The sequence below is a fragment of the Phyllostomus discolor genome, chromosome 13, assembly GCF_004126475.2.
Source record: "Phyllostomus discolor isolate MPI-MPIP mPhyDis1 chromosome 13, mPhyDis1.pri.v3, whole genome shotgun sequence".
In the NCBI taxonomy this organism is placed as follows: Eukaryota; Metazoa; Chordata; class Mammalia; order Chiroptera; family Phyllostomidae; genus Phyllostomus; species Phyllostomus discolor.
The window spans coordinates 53,940,041-53,956,370 of NC_040915.2; the positions used below are offsets into that span (position 1 = coordinate 53,940,041).

A 16,330-nucleotide genomic window follows, 5' to 3' on the forward strand; every position below is an offset into this window, starting at 1 on the left:
TTTGGGTTAAGCCTTACGCGGCCGGCTTCTCGCCCTGGGTTCTCCCTGAGTCTCTCGAAGCCCCGTGTGCATCACGGGTCTCCACAAAGGAGCTGAGTAGCATTTTCCGACGTTGACTCCTCTTACTGGCTCTCTTAACAGGCTCTCTGCAGAGACCTTTCGACTGCAGGGGTTGAGAGTCTGAGCGTTGGGTTTATAGACTTTTTTTAAAAGAAGATTTTATTTCTTTATTTTAGACAGAGGGGAGAGGGGGAGAAAGGGAGAGAAACATCAATGTGTGGTTGTCTCTCATGCATCCCCTACTGGGGACCTGGCCTGGCCCACAACCCAGACATGTGCCCTGACTGGGAATTGAACCAGTGACCCTTTGGTTCAAAGGCTGGTGCTTATTCCATTGAGCCACACCAGCCAGGGTGAAGTTTATAGACTCTCAATTTGAATCTTTGCCCTTTCAACATAACAACTGTGTGATGTTGGGAAAGTGATTGGAAACCCTCAGCTCCGACTGGAACTCCTGTACGCTCCTGGGCCCCTGGCCGCCTGTCCAGCTCCGGTCACTGAGGGCCAGTTCGTGAGATGCCCAAGAACGCCAGTGGCGCCGCTTCATTCGGAGCCCCAGAGGCTCGGACCAAGTCCCAGCTCCATATCCTGCTCACAAGCCTCACTTTCCTCACCTGACAAAGGGGGCAATAATGGCCACTTTTCGGGGTGACGGTGAAGATTCTCGGAGATCACAGGGTGGAGCCACTGCACAGAGCCGTGAAACGGAATCCTTGTGTGTTGGAGAGGGAAGAGCAACACCGGATTTCTAGGCAGCGGGGCCTCCGAGAGGAGCCGGGGAACCAGCTTAGTGGCTGACTTGCCCTTGGCCGTGATTAATCCATCAGGAGAAGGCGGGGCAGGAGCTGCAGAGCCCGCTGCAGAGCGGTGTCCTGGGCAGGACAGGAGGGGCCTTGGTGACTGTCACAACTTGCACAGGAGGCAGGAACCCGGCTGAGCATGTCCCCAGACACATCGGGATGCTTTGCCCCCCTGTCGTCACTCCAGGGGAGTGTTTATGAACTGGCCCCTCTGAGCCTCTGCCCTTCCCCCTCCTCAGGTTCCGTGGCCATCCCGGGGGGGGCCCAGCCTGCTACCCCCAGAGCTCCCCAGGCTGGAAAGAAAAAAGTCAATGATTTGGGCTCAGCCAGATCTGTGTGCCCTGGAGTAAGCCTCGTCACTCCCGGGACTCTGTTTTCGCATCTGTGAAACAGGAGGAAGGATAGACCTTGTTCTGCCTTCCCTCTGCTGCTGTGCAGAGGAGGCAGTGAATGGGGAGGGGCTTGTAACCTGTGACGGGCTGGGCGTTATCAGCAAGCGGCCCGTTTCTGCTTATTTCCCATCATTGCGTATTTGGGAGAAACGAAGGGCAACCTTGAACGCCCGCCGGGTGCCATGCACCTGGCCGGGTTCTTACTGTCTATCAGCTTAACGAACCCTCACGAGGACTCTGTTTCTGTGGGCAAAGTGACACGCCCGAGGCTCCCCGGCTGGGATGTAGCTGGGCTAGGGCTTGAACTTAGGTCTGTCGAACTCCAAAGCCCAGACTATTAACCAAGACACAGGATAATTTTTATTTTGCAAATGTTTGAACTACAAAAGGCCGTTTAGGAAGCACTCGGTAACAGTCGATCTTGGGCGGTGCTTGGCGCTGCCTGCACTGCGACCTGCCGAAGGCTCTGACGAGTCCCGCACGGAAGAATCCGCACACTCGGTTGCTCCCATGCTTACTCCAGCGGGGACTCCCTGCCCTCCCCTCCCCCACAGCACCCCTGAGAACAGCGCGTGGGGATGCTCTGCAGAACACACTCCAGAAAACTCGGCCTTGCTCTCTGTGTAGTTCTCCTTATTTTGTATATTTTTCAAAAATTGTTTTAGCTGTGTTCCTGCCTTCATCCTGAAAGCAGATGTGAGCCGAGGGCCTTACACTTCTCGTAAAAAAAACTTTTGACGTGAACTTGCTTTCTGCCTAAGCGACTGTCAGTCCGTGACTTTCCCCGCCGTGGGTCAGGAGACAGAAGCCCTCGGCCCCTGCCCATCTGCCCTCAAGTGAAGGCGGCACCATCTCTGGCGCATTTCAGGGGCGCCTCAGAGCAGGGGAGGGCCCTGGGCTGGGGCCCTGGCGCGCTGGAGGTGCTACCCGGACCTTCGCAGGCTTTGCCGTGGACAGATTTATAAAGAAGAGAGCGAGGTCAGGAAAGGTGTTTTTCTCCTCCTGACAGATGCGAACATTGACTTCTCATCCAGTTACTGCTCCCGCTGTCTGTCACCGCGGCAGGAAATCGATTGCTAGCAGATGGGGCAGGGGGGTTGTGGGGGTGGTGGGGGGGTTGCTGCCTGGAGTGGCTGTAGGGCGGGCCCAGGAGACCAGTAGCTAACTGTTCTTAGCAAAGATGGACTCGGGAGGGTGCACTCTCTCTGACTCAGTTTGTCCGTCTGTGAAATGGGGTCCCTGAAGCCCCAGGAACAGAGGATGGTGAAGGGGTGAGGCAGCACGAAGCACGGAGGCTGGCAGGGCGTTCACCCAGCGGGGATGCCTGGCTCTGCGGGGCGACTGCTGAGAAATCAGAGCCAAGCGAGAATTAAATGAGTTCCCTGTAGACAAATGTCTTTGTCAGTTCTGGCTGCTGTAACAGAATGTCAGAGACGTGTCTTTCTTGCAGTTCTGGAGGCTGGGAAGTCCAAGGCCAAGGTGTCCGGTGAGGGCTCTGTTCCTGGCTTACAGAGAGCCCCTGCCTTGTTTTAGGTGGCGGGGGGCAAGCTCTGTGGTGTGTCTCTTCATAAGAAGGGTGTGCATCCCATCATGGGGGGGCGCCCTCATGATGTCATCATCTAAGCCCAATTACTTCCCAAGGCTGCACCTCCAAACACCATTGCACCAGGAGGGACCCCGACAGGTGAATTTCGGGGGGAGAGGAAGCACAGACATGCAGTCCATAACCCCAAATAATTGGAAATGCAATTTTTTTTACTGCATCGTAGTGGATTTACATATTTAATAAGGAGGTGAGTGCATGTTCATGGATTGGGCATGGTGTTGTGCAGAGCCTGAAAAACGAAATCGGACTGCCAAGACTTTCAAATATCCCAGCCAGGTGAAGCCCTTGAAAGGAGACACCTGTTAGGGAATGGGTAGGGAACTGGGGGATGGGGCTGCACAGTGAATGGTAGGGGCTCCCCATAATTGACCAGCTCTCCCTGTAGTTGTCCGGCTCCCAAGCTTTTCGGCCCCTGAGCTCTTCAACAGAGACCCCTGCCTTTGACCCTTAGGGCGGCGTTTGTGGAACCGGGTGAAGGGCCTTGAACTCCACACCCCCTCCTCCTGTGGAGGGTCCCGGCCTGGTGGGATCTGTCCGGATGGAGCCCATTTATCCTTGCGTGAACCTTCCCTTTGTGCCCGCAGCTCCGCCAGCTGGAAGTGCAGCTGGAGCAAGAATACGAGGAGAAGCAGATGGTCCTCCACGAGAAGCAGGATTTGGAAGGCTTGATCGGAACGCTGTGTGATCAGGTAAGATGGAGATGCCCGCCGACGTTTGGGAGAAGACATGCCCTGTCTCAGGCCCTGTCAGAGAGGTGGGTGCCTGGGGAGGCCGGCTGGGGGGGTCTCAGGCAGGCCAGGCCCCCACCTGCTTCTCCGAGGGACCGCTTCTCCGCCAGCTCTGTCCCTGCCCACACTCACTGGCTCTCCAGAGCGGGCCTCCCCGGGGCCCACACAGAGCAGCGTGCTCAGAGGAACCCAGGAGAGTAAAGAGCGCGGGCCAGGCAGAGTGGCAGAGGTCGCCGAGTCTGCGGCAGCTGCAGGGGTGGCAGCGCAGAGAGCCCTCTCTGGAAAGGGATGATGTGAATGGCCCCGCCCCGTGCTGGCGGCGGGCTTCTCAGGAAAACTAGACTCTTGCTGGAGGCAGCCAGGCTCAGCGTCAGGCAAAGGCAGCTTTAAACCCTCGCCGGGGCCTCCTGCCTGCCCCGCTTCGGGGGAACCAGTTGGCTGTCAGAGCTTCCAGAGAACAGGTTTCTCGGGGTCGTTGCGATCACTGTGTATTAGAGTTCTCGTCCCTAGTGCTTCGGACCTTCTTGGGCCCTCGTTCTTTGTGGCGGGGGCTGCCCCGTGCATGGTGGGGAGTTGAGCAGCATCCTGGGCCTCACCGTAGATGCCAGTGGCACCCCTCCTAGCTGAGACAACCAGCAATGCCTACAGACACTGCCAGATGTCCACGGAAGACAAAATCAAACCCCCTCATCTTTACAGAGAGCCTCGGCTGTCAGTATAGCAGCCAGCGCGGCCCAGAGCCAGCTCCTGATTCCAGGGTTGGGGGGAATCGCTCCTCCATCCCCCAGATATTCCTTCCTCTGCCTGGGCTGCTGCTACAGGAAACCCCAGCATTGCAGGGAGACTCCCGTGGGGTCTACCGTTTCTGTTCATGTAGCCTAGGGCTGTATTTTCATGTATTTGCCTAAAAATGCACTCATTGTCTTTTTCATTAGTAACAATCTGGCCATCAGTTGCCTTCCCCCAGTCATTTGTTCATTCACAAAGGAGTGGGGGCCGCCTCCAGTGGGCATCTACAGCAGCCAGACCCTGGACAAATGGGTGCTCATTGCGTATTTGAAAAAAAAAAAAGTGGATTGAATGACAGAAGCCTGGAAGAGGAACACGGTGGCAGCAAGAGTGAGAGGGAGAGGCAGCGCGAGTCCCCAGGACGGCTCCATGGTCCTCTCCTCTGGCTTGTCGGGTTCCTCAGCTGAGCAGAACCGGGACCCCCAGAGTTCAGAGCTGCTGGGGTTACCCCCCTCTGCATCAGTGGGTGGTAGCTGGGATCGTTGGGGAAGCTTGCCTTTGATTCCGCATAGTCCGTGTGAGGGCTCAAGGCAGGTAATCCAACACCGGAAGGCTTTTTAAATAAATATTGGTCAAAGAAAAGAAGTTTGAAGAGCAAAGGGAAGGGAACTTTCCATTTTAAAAAAATGCTCATTTTGTGTTAGCAAGCTGGAGCCTTTCAACAAACAATCACATCTCATCATTTTAAATGTGTTTAAGTGTTAAGGCATTTGCCGAAAGTACGTGGCAAAGTACAACGGGTACCGTCATTGATGCCTATGCGTCAAGCACCCAGGGTTTGTGCATGAGTGAACATTTTGCCTGTATTTGATTCAGATATTTTTTAAGGAAACAAACCATTTCGAAACCAGTAGGTGGCCCCTTGGTTTGCATCCCTAATCTCCCTCCCCTCTCTCCCTCCTGCCTCCCTCCCTCCCTCCCAGAGGACACCACCCTCCTGGGGTTGGAGAGTGAGTTCCCCCGCACGGGTGTTTAAACTTCGGCGATGTCCAGCCCATAGGGTTCTGTGCTTTCCTTTGTTCCCCTCCACACTGTGTGTTTGAGGTTAGGCAGCGATAACACGTGTAGCCTTCCGTCCTTCACTTTAACTGCCATGCAGCAGACATGTTTTTAAATTCCACTCTTCTCCCGGGGAGTATTTTGTTGCTCCCACTCATAGACACAGACTCGCCGTGCGTATTCTCGCTGTGCACGCCGCCACCATCCCCCCGGGTCTGTGGCTCGCAGAGGAATTGCCGGCTCCGAGGACGACGATACTATTCTGGAATGATTAGATATGGCCCGAATCGTTCCCCAAAGTGACTGTGACAGTTCACACTGTCACCAGCAGGGATCGGCTTTTGTTTCGTTTTGTATTTTCGCTTCCCCACGTCCCCACTGACACACGGCGCTGTCAGGTATTTTCAGTATGTTCATCGGTCACTGAGTGGTCAGCTGTGCCGCCGTCCCCTCGGCCCTCGTTGCTGGGGAAGCTGTGCGCTGTTCGAGTTTGTCACGGTTTTCTCCCATGTCAGTGGCCTGCTCCGTCCTTTGCCTCATCCTTTTCATCTGTGGGTCGTTCGTGCCCCTCCCGTAAGATGCTCGTCCACTTTTCGTTATGTGCGTTGCAATCTGCTACTCGATGGAAGATCATTTCACTTTATGATGCGCTTCACTTAATAAAAAGTGTTTTCTAAATAGTCATAGTCATCAGTCACTTTTTGTGGTTTGTGCTTTTATGTCCTAAGATATCTTTTCCTGAGTTTATAAATAGATTTTACTATTATTTTTTTAAGTCCTAAAGTTTGTTTTGTTTTTGTCTTTAATATACCTAGATTTTATTTTGGTAGAAACCCATTTTTTCCTGAAATAGATAACCGTTCCATAAATAATTTTTTTCTATAATTTCCATGGATGTATATGGATGTATTTATGGGCTACCCATTCTGTTACATCGGCTTATTTGTCTAGTCCTGCACCACATGGTCTTAATAACGTGCAAGACAGGTCCCCTTGCTCATCTTTAAAATTGTCTTATCTGTCCTTTGTGTTTATTAGAATATTTATTGGAAGCATACTAGACTGTCTTACTCAGTAGAAGGGGAACCCTGGGAATGCTGGGTACAGCCAGACATCAAGGACTTGCACGCTGCAGGCCCTCCCTGTCCCTGTGCTTCCGTGTACCGTCATTCTCGCACACGGCACAAGGGCTTCCTCATGCGGCCACCAGCCAGCAACCCCCGAGTCTATTTCCTGCACATTCCTCTACTGGAGAGAGTCTCCTCTCACCTATAGTTAAAAATAAAAACCCAAGGGGAAGACTAGCAGTGGCCGAGCTTGGGTCAGGCACAGCCCCCCTTAAACCTGGGGCTGTCAGGTACCTGCTCCCTTCGCGGCTGATCACTAAGTTTTTGAAGGGACATTTGAACAGCATTCCTGTCCGTCGGTGCGTGGTCTACCCAGTGCTGCACAGGTTTACCTCTTAGCACAAGTTCAGGGAGCAGCTCCATTCTGAGGGGCGTGAGGTTGGGATTGCTGCTCCATTCAAGGCCATGGCTCAACAACAGAGAGCCTGAGGCACTGCGTGAGTCACCCACGTGCCACGCATATTCCTCCCTCGCCTCATTGTGTAATAGGAGCCCTGCCTCCACTTGCTGATCGGGGACAAGGACCTCTGCCTGCTGGACCCTGGACACAGGGATCCAGGGTGCCCAGGCAGCAGCCATAGTTCATAGTTTACTGCGTCCACTGGCAGGAGTGCATCCCTAATGAGCCCCTCCAGCCCCGCAGAGCCCAGAGTGGCAGGGATGGGAAACACGGAGTCCTCCGGAGGGTCACCGGGAGTGACAGGGAGTGGAGCCAGTCCTGCTTCCATTTCTTGGCTCCGTGGCACCTGTTTTCTTCCTGCTGGACACAGCACCACGTAACAGCCCCCGACTCAGGGCACGTACCGCAGCCTGGAGGAATGCCCATTCCTTAGGAGTCTTGGCTTCAAGATGGCATTTTAGAATCTGCAGCCAGGTTAGGAGATCCTTCAGGGTAGGGAATCGAAGCTTATTCACCTATGGAAGCCCAGAGTCTCTCATGTCGCCTTTTTCATGAATTTCAGACAAACATCTACAGTGGCAAACTTGATGTTGACGCCTGGGTGTTCCAAAGGACCACTCTGTAAGGCTGGAAGCTTGTGGCGGTGGGGGTTGGGCTGTCCTCATTTCATCATTCCAGTGCCTAGAACAGTTTTGGGGACCCAGTAAAGTTTTCTCAGACTCACTTGCTCAGAGCTCCAGCACTGGAGCAGCAGCTTGACAGGCACCAGGGACATGCGGGGAGGAGATGAATTGCCTGGCATCAGGGCAATAGCTGGAGGGACAGTTTTCTCCCAGGCAGACGGGCTGGCAGAGGCCATTGTTCCTTTCCTGAGCCCCCATCCCATCGAGCCTGGTAGGCAACTAGGCGCTTGTCTTATTTATCTTTTCTTGATCCTTTGATCTTATGAAGTTTTCATAACAAGGCCTGTTGTGATTTGCAGAAGCATTGGTTTGCAAGTTAGTTGAGGAGAATTGATATTTTTTATATTGGAGCATTGCATTCTTGTGCATGCCATAGCTCTACACATATTCATGGCTTTCTTAATATATTTTATTACAAAATAATATTTTTGTAATAATTATAAATAAAATATTTGAAAATATATTTTATATATGTTTTGAACATTTTTGTTAGATTTATTTCTAGGAATCTTGTAGTTTCTATGGCTATTATGAATAGAATATTTTTATGTCATCTATAGGCTTCAGTTAGTTAAAGATTTTATTTATTTTACTTTTAGACAGGGAGGGAGAGAAACATCAGTGTGTGACTGCCCCTCATGTGCCCCCTACTGAGGATCTGGCCTACAACCCAGGCATGTGCCCTGACCAGGAATTGAACCAGTGACCCTGTGGCTCTCAAGCTGGTGCTCAGTCCACTGAGGCACACCATCCAGGGCTGGTTTCAGTTAGTTATTGTGGCACATGAGACTACCGTGATTGTAGTGTTAATCTTATATCCAGCAATCTTGCTGACTCCTATTTTTTTCATATTTGGTCTGTAGATTCCTTCAGATTTTCTATCTAGACAGTCTTGCCATTCGAAAATAAGAATAGCTTTGCCTCTTTCTCTCCAGTTTTTAGACCTCTTCTTTCTTTTTTCTTACCTTATTACATTGGCTTGGGCCTCCAGTGTAAGAGTGACTGGTAGAGAAGACAGTGACTTCCTTTCCCTTCCTACCCTGTATGGAGATGCTTCTAAAATATCATCACTTACATGACATTTACAGTGTGTATTTGATGAGTAAATCTAATCAGGTTAAATCAGTCTTCTTCTGCTTGTGGTTTTCTAATAGTTAAAAAATGTGTAGTTGTTGAATATTGGCAGATTTTTTCCCTACAACTGTTGATAATCCTATCACTTATCTCATTTATCCATTAATGTGTAATATATCTTGGATACTACAGTGTACCCTGTTAGATTTCCAGATAAACCTTTCTTAGTCATAGGCTTTTAAAATCCATTGTTCTTTTGAATTGCTAACATTTTTCAGGATTTTTGAAACGAGGCTCATAAGTAAGATTGGTTTGGAATTTTATTTTCTTATATAGTCTTTGTCCAGTGTTGTACTAACCTCATCAAATGGGCTTGCAATTATGTCTGAAATGAGTTTTATAAAATTTGGATTATGTAGTTCTTGTAGTTTGCTATAACTTACTTGGAAGCCTGTTTGGGCCCACTGTCTTTCAGGAAGTAGGGTGGCCATTGAATTATTATCCCGACATCCTAATCAGCGTAAACTCAGATGGTATCCTCTTCCTTATTGAATTTTGATGTTGAAAGTTTCAACATTGCTGTTCTACTTAAAATATTTTTTAAAGTGCATTTAAGATAATATGTTTAACTTGAGTTGCTTTCATTTCATCCTTACATGCTAAACATTTTGTCCTGTCCTTTGTGACTTCTTCCTTCAACCTGTCAGTTATTTAGAAATTGAATTTTAAGTTTATTAATATTTGGGATTACCTGGACTGACTTTTTACTGTTGATTTTTAGTTTAGTGTCGCTTTGGACCCATAACCTGATAGGATGCCTGACATTTATTCTTTGTTGAGGTCTCTTTGCTTCTCAGTTCATGGTCAAGTTTAATAAATTATTTACAAGAAAAGAATCTAGTTATTTTTGAAGCATAGGGTTCTGTCCATGCTAAATAGATGCAGCTTGTTAACCTTGTAAGTTAAATATTATACTCAAATATAAAAGCATAAATTCTAAAAATGTTAAAAATATGAATATTTAAAAATCACTTCTATTAACTTTGGTTTGATTAGTTTAATCTGTTTCTGGGAGAATCCTCTTATAGTGCCCCTATGACCGTGGTTTTGTTAAGTTTTGCTTACAATTCTGTTTTAGTTTTCCTTTTATATATTTTGAGGTTATATTTTTAGCTGCATCTAAGTTTGTTACTGTTTTCTTTCCTGGGCAGATTACAGATTTTTACTTTGATTATTATACGTTGTTTCTCCTTGCTTGATAAATGATTTCTGTCTTATTTTATTCTGCTTGATTTCTTTTAGTTTGCCTGCAAGATTTTAAAATTCTGTCACTTTCAAGCTTTTTAAATGTGTGAGGTGTGTGTATTTCCTTTAAACAGCTGGGTACTTTTTAATCCAGTTTTAGTCTCTAACTTTTCATGGCACAATTTATTTACATATACTACAGTGACGGATACATTTGAATTTATTTCTGTCCTTTTGTGTTTAGTATCTGTGTGTTCACTGTCCCTCCCTTTGCTCTTTGCCTGGCCATTTTTGGCTTCTGGATAGATCGATACTGGAGTCCACGATCACTCTGGCCCTGCTGCTAGTTCTGAAGCTACAAATTGTATTTCTGTTCTTTTGGTAGTCACCGTACATTTTAAGATAAGTCCTAAATTGTGATTTTTCTCCCCTAAACCACTTTAATTTTCACAACAGTGCTGTGGGATTGGAATTATTCGTTCCCCATGTAAGCGAAAGACGGGACGCTCATGAGGTAAAGCAGGTTGCCCGAGATCATACAGCTTGCTAGCGGCCCAGGTGGATTTGAAGTGAGGGGCATACCATTGGAAAGCCTGTGTTTTTAAAATTGAACACCATACTGCTTACAAATGATTAAGATCTAGTTAGCTAGAAGCGTCTTTTGTGGGCCATCATTTTTCGTAATGTTCTAAGTCAGTCCAGCCCCACCATGAATTTGCTGTGTGACCCTCAGCCATGCACATGCCCTCTCCAAACCTCAGTTTCCCCCTCTCTGTAAAGCGGCTTGATGACCCCGCACAGCCTTTCCAGATCCTGTTTCTAAAGTGCTCACAGAGATCTTTGACCACAGACATGTAGCAACTGCTCCTATCTGCCTTTATGATGAATGAATGGTGAAGCAATTGAGGTTGAACGGTAGCTTCCCACCACAGTGAGCATTATTTAGATGTATTGGTTAATTATTCACCAGTTTTATCTACATTTGAATCTTTGTGCTGTCAAATGTGAACTTGCAGAAGGACATTTATTTCTCATTAACCTAATGAGCCCTACCCGCCCCCCGCCCCCTTAGCAGCTCCTTGTGAAGGGGGGGATGGCTCAGCCTCAGATTTTGTTGCGAGTTTCGTCTGCAGTGGTTCCTCTGGAGAAGAGGTGGCGGCGGTGGTCTCAGGGTCTTTCTGGCGGAGAAGAGGGTAGAACCCGAGCTGTCCCCTCTGCGTGGGCAGGGCGGATGTCAGGGAACGTACCTGATGCTAAGCTGCCGCTCAGGGGAATTAAAGGCACTTCAGGATGTGTGCAGAGCAAGAACAGACACAAAGATAAGAAAGATGCCAAGCACGCTGCCTGCGTGCAACCGTGGTGAAGAACCTGGGCTCAGTGTGTAGACTGGGGTTCCAGTTCTGGGAGGCTCTGCAGTACAGGGTCAGACACTTGCATGCTGATGCTGAGCTGCCTGAGTTTGAATCCCTGCAAAGCCACGGTGTGACTCAGGCAGGTCACTGACCCTTTCGATACCAGTTTTGTGGGCTGTACTTCTGTTTGCCCATGACCGCATGCACTTAAGAGCCCCCTCGACTCACCAGACATGCCCTGGCCCCAGGTAGCTTCTCTCCTTCTGTGCCCCGCCCCACCTGCATGCGGTGTACCCTCACGCCCATCACTCAAGACTCCCTCAGCCCTCTGTGCGCACGCAGCGCCTGCTCCCCGGCGCCCTTCCCGAACCGCACCTGGCGAGGTCCCACTTATCTCAGGCGCTCCCCAGTCCCATGGGGCCTGAGCTGAGCCACGCTCCTCTGTGCTTCCAACACACTTTTCTTCAAGGCGAAGAGCAACACCTACCTCTCTCACCGCCCGTTTCACTACAGTGACCGTTTTGCGGTCAGGAAAGCTGGTTCCTGTCCTACCTCGGCCACTTGTTGCTAGCCAGGTGACCTCGGGCAGACTACCGCCCCTCCGTGAGCTTCAGTCTCCTCGTCTGCACAACGGGACCCGGTGCTGCACACCTCCGAGCTTCATTATGAGAGCTAAATGTGCTAATATCCATAAAGGATTTAGAACAGTGTCTGACACTTAGCCCTCCATAAGTGTAAGCTATTACCATTGTATAAAGGCAATAATAATAATAACGTCTATTGTTAAGCGATTGTCACAGGAGTTAAATGTAATGGCATGTGACAAAGGGGCTGGCACGATGCCCAGTCCCCAGCTCAGCAGGTGGCAATATGAATATATATGTCTAACATATTATACATGATATTACATTACGTGTATATAACCTCCAGCATTTATAACTTAACAAAGCAATGCATCTGAGAACAAAGAGGCTGTATTCGGAACCAGTGACAGGGAACCAGCAATGCACAACCTAAAGGAGTATAGTCAGGTCATCAGACGATACCCATAATCCTTTGTGTTTGTGAAGCACCTGGCAGCCCAGAAAGTGCTTTCTGATCCATTGTCACGTCTGCCTTTTGTCTTATCTCCGCCTGGAGAACACAGGTTTTTTAACCTCTTCTTCCATAGACGAGGAAACTCGGGCTCAGACAGATGACATAACTTGGCCAGCACGCCCACTGCTAGCAGGCGGTGAGCAGGGTTTAGAGTCTCGGCCACCCCATTCTTTCTAGAATATCCCGGAGTGTTCTGAGCACCGTAGGATATGGTCATGCTCGGCCTGGAGACACACACACCCAGTGTGTGGACACCGACTCCCGGGGGTAAGGCGTCTGTGCCTCCCTTTCTTCCACGCTCCCCCTCTGACGGATGGTGCCGTGCTCTGTCCTCCAGCCCCCTGGAGACAAGGGTGCTTTAGTTTCTTTCAGAGTAAAGTTAGCGTAACTCAGTGTAAAGTGAGCGCGCTGTTTGCAGGGGCGACCGCAGTCTGTTGGGGTCTTGTGGTGAGCCCCTGCATCACTGTGTCTCCCTGGTTGTGTCTGTCTGCATTGTTGGGTGCTGGCAGTGGTCACCCTCCTGGTGCCAAGTTTAGGATGTGGCTTCTTCAGGAGACACTCGACAGCTGTCCACCTGCAGTGCAGAACCTGTAGATTCAGGATTCTGGGGAAAAGGAACGTGCTCACCTCTTCGTAAGGCCCCTCTGTAGATGAGGAAAGGGAGCCTCAGGGAGGAAAGGGTCTCATTCAAGGTCATACAGTAAGAAGCATTAGCGGGATTTGAACCCAGAGAACTTGGACCCCAGCCACTGCTTTGCCGTCTTAGCTCACGAGTGCCTTCCCTTGGCTTCCAGATCGGCCATCGGGACTTTGACGTGGAGAAGCGTCTCCGGAGGGACCTGAGGAGGACTCACGCGCTGCTGTCAGATGTGCAGCTCCTTCTGGGGACCATGGAAGACGGCAAGACGTCGGTCAGCAAGGAGGAGCTGGAGAAAGTGCACAGCCAGGTGGGCGTCTCGGGCCCCTCAGAGCCGGGCTGCGGAAGTGCTGCAACCACGGAGCAGGGTGGATCTCCCTCCCAGGAACGGGTGTGGCTGCCGTGCTGACCTGAGGTGGGGGGCGTCGCTGAGGCTGGTGGGTCACCTGGAGGTGGGAGATGAGGAGGAGGGGCTTATAAATGACTGAGGAGTCTCGCTCCCTTCTTCAGCACTGAGACAGGATGCATCCCCAGGGCCTGGGCTGATCGGAGCCCTCGGGCAGAGTGGCTGAGTGCAGTACATGCATGCCTTTGTGCGTGCCTGCGTTTGTTATGTATGTGGGAGCGTGTGTTTGTAGGTGCGTGGGTTTGTACGTATGTGGGAGCGTGCATTCATAGGTGTGTATACTTTTACATGCATGCATGTGTACATTGACTACCAGGGCTGGGTATGAAACTGATGGTAATAGTGCTAATAATGCAAAGCCTATTTCTGCCAACGATAACAGATAGTAGCCATTTTATTGCCTATTGGAATGTCACTGATCTTGATTATAAAATGATGTTGGTCACCGCTGCCGCCTATTCAGGGTGCCGCACTGAGTTCTCAGGAGAGCTGAGGGAGATGAGGATCATCATTTCCTTTTCACAGCGAGATAACTCTCCCACAGTCACACAGCTAGAAAGTGGCAGAGGCAGGATTCGAACCCAGGTCTTACGGCCCCACCGTTCCTGGCTGCCTTTGGGGAGGTCTGGAGCAGTAGGTCTGAGGGCCGATGGAGGTGCAGCCAGGTGGGAGTGGAGGGCAGCTGGCACGTGCTGGTATGGTCTGCGCCAGGTGCAGGCAGTGTGGTCCAGGGCGGCAGGTGCTGAGAGGTGCAGTGGGTCAGCTCCCACAGGGAGGTGGGAGCCTTTGGGAGAGAGGTCCCGGATGGAACGGTGTGACCAGGCCTCAGGGTGTGGGAGGCTCAGGCACTGCACCCTTGCAGTTCACGTTACCCCTAAGTCACACCTCCCTCCGACAGACGGTCACTGAGCGCCGGTGTGGGGAGAGGCAAGGCATTTCCATCTCCCTTCACCACCTCGCCTTCTCAGAGTGGCGCCATCCCTCCCTCCTCCTCCTCTGGCCCTCTGTCCTGTGGCCAGCGGCTTTTCTGTCTCCACAGGTTGCCCTCAGAAACTCAGCTGGTAGTCTGTACGTTTTGGACTGACTCCTGAGCACACCTGTGCTCTTCCTGGGGCAGGACTCACTTTTATTCATGTCTGACGATACCCATGCTACTGAGTAAAGATGCCTTCCTGTTGAGTTCAATGGGCTCTTCCACCCCCTTTGACAAATGAGGAAACCAGGGAACAGAGAGGGTGAGGAATTTGCCCGAGGTCACACAGCCCCTTAAAGGTAGAACCAGGCCACAAAACCATGTTTCCGACCAAACCCAGTGCTCTTCCCTCTTCCCTCTGGAGAAGCTCCTGACCGTCAGCAGATCCCCAGAAAGGCAGCGGGAGGCAGCAGAGTCTAGCTCCAGGCTCCAGAAACAGGATCTAGAGCTTCCACTGCTCCTGCCTCTGGGGCAAGTTTCCCGTCTGTAAAAGGAATGATTTCCGATAGAGATTATTAGCTAAAATAGGAAAGCTTTTCTTTAAAAAACTAAATCCCCGGCTCGATTCAGATTGGGCCAGTTTGCCCACTAACGCCTTTTTCCTTCGCAGATCCCCACCCGGCATACTGCATGGCGTTTAGTTGTCATGCCGGCCTGGTCTCCTCTGGCCCGGAGCAGTTTCCTAGTCTTACCTTGTTTTTCATGACGGTTTCCAGGAGCCCCAGCCAGGCATCCTGTAGGATGTCCTCTAAGCTGGGGGACATTGCCTGTTGTTTCTCTCACGATCCCACCAGGTTTATGTGGTTTTGGAAAGAAGAGCCCACATGTGCAGCGCTATTAAACCAGAAGGCATGTCAAGGCCTTTCTCTCTCAACGATTCTATGATTCTTAGCAGGTTCCTTAATCAGGGCACCCTCTTCTAGGGGGACCACCGGTCCTGGCTGGTCCAGACCATCCTGGTTGCAGTTCTGTGTCCTGGGCAAGCCCTCAGCCCCAGGCAAACCAGGACCTGTGGTCACTATCCTTTCTGTCTGGGCAACCAGGTGGGTGGCAAACCCCAAGCCCACCAGTTTGCCGCAGGTGCACAGGGATACGCACGCTCTCAGACAGGGGCGGGACGCCCAGGGCTCACTCATGCAGTCTCCTTAACTGGGCCTGTGTGCTCTGCCTGCCTCCCACCAAAATATTCCCTCTGCCACACGGCCCAGGCCTCCCCTGCCCCTCCCCCTCCCCGCAGGTGAATGTTTCAGGAAAGGAGCCGTGGTGGTTTTGTTTCTCTTTCCTTTTCTTTGTTTAGTATTCATGAGCAATCTCCCTCTGCTGGGTTAAAGTGTGTGTTTTTGGAAAATAGTGGTATTTAATGAAGGCGCCTTGAGCTGAATCAAAGAGCTTCATTCTTCTGAAAGTCCTTCTTCCCAGTCTCTGCATCCGGCTCCTATCAAAGGGAATCCACAGCCTTGGCTCTCTGCTGCTGTTGTCATGGAAATTGTTATAAGGACGGGATTGCGTGGACCAGAGGTCAGGGTACAGTTGCTTTGTCTCCCAGCACACGTGTCCCGGATGCCGGAGTCGGAGCTAATCAAATAAAGCGATGCTGACATTGGGCACTGCTGCGTCTCCTCTCCGGTGGATGGCATTTGTCCTTTACCTGAAGGCTCCAGGGACAGAGGCAGGGAGAGCGGACAGGAGGGGGAAGGGAGAGAAAGCCAAGTTTGCCGCTGGCTGCATCTCAAGTGCTGGGAATGGTGCTGAACAATTTCTTTCATTCATTCATTCATTCATTCATCCATTCATCTACCCTACAGCACCTACTTACTCTGTGTCAGGTGAGGGGATAAATCTGGGTACATAATGGCAGGTAAGACAGGTGTGGTACCCTCCCTCATGAAACCTACATCTGATGGAAAGGAAGACAAGCAAACAGTGATACAAACACAGAAATACCCACACCTCAATTCAGG

General features: G+C 50.6%; 1 protein-coding gene across 1 annotated transcript in view; it reads left to right on the forward strand.

Annotated features, from left to right (window-relative positions):
- Positions 1-16,330, forward strand: part of MYO18B (myosin XVIIIB) — a 225,302-nt gene that overhangs the window by 123,264 nt on the left and 85,708 nt on the right. Inside the window, exons 33-34 of the mRNA XM_036013630.1 lie at positions 3,443-3,547; positions 13,148-13,300. Coding sequence (XP_035869523.1) covers positions 3,443-3,547; positions 13,148-13,300 — 258 coding nt within the window. The remainder of the gene's footprint in view (positions 1-3,442; positions 3,548-13,147; positions 13,301-16,330) is intronic.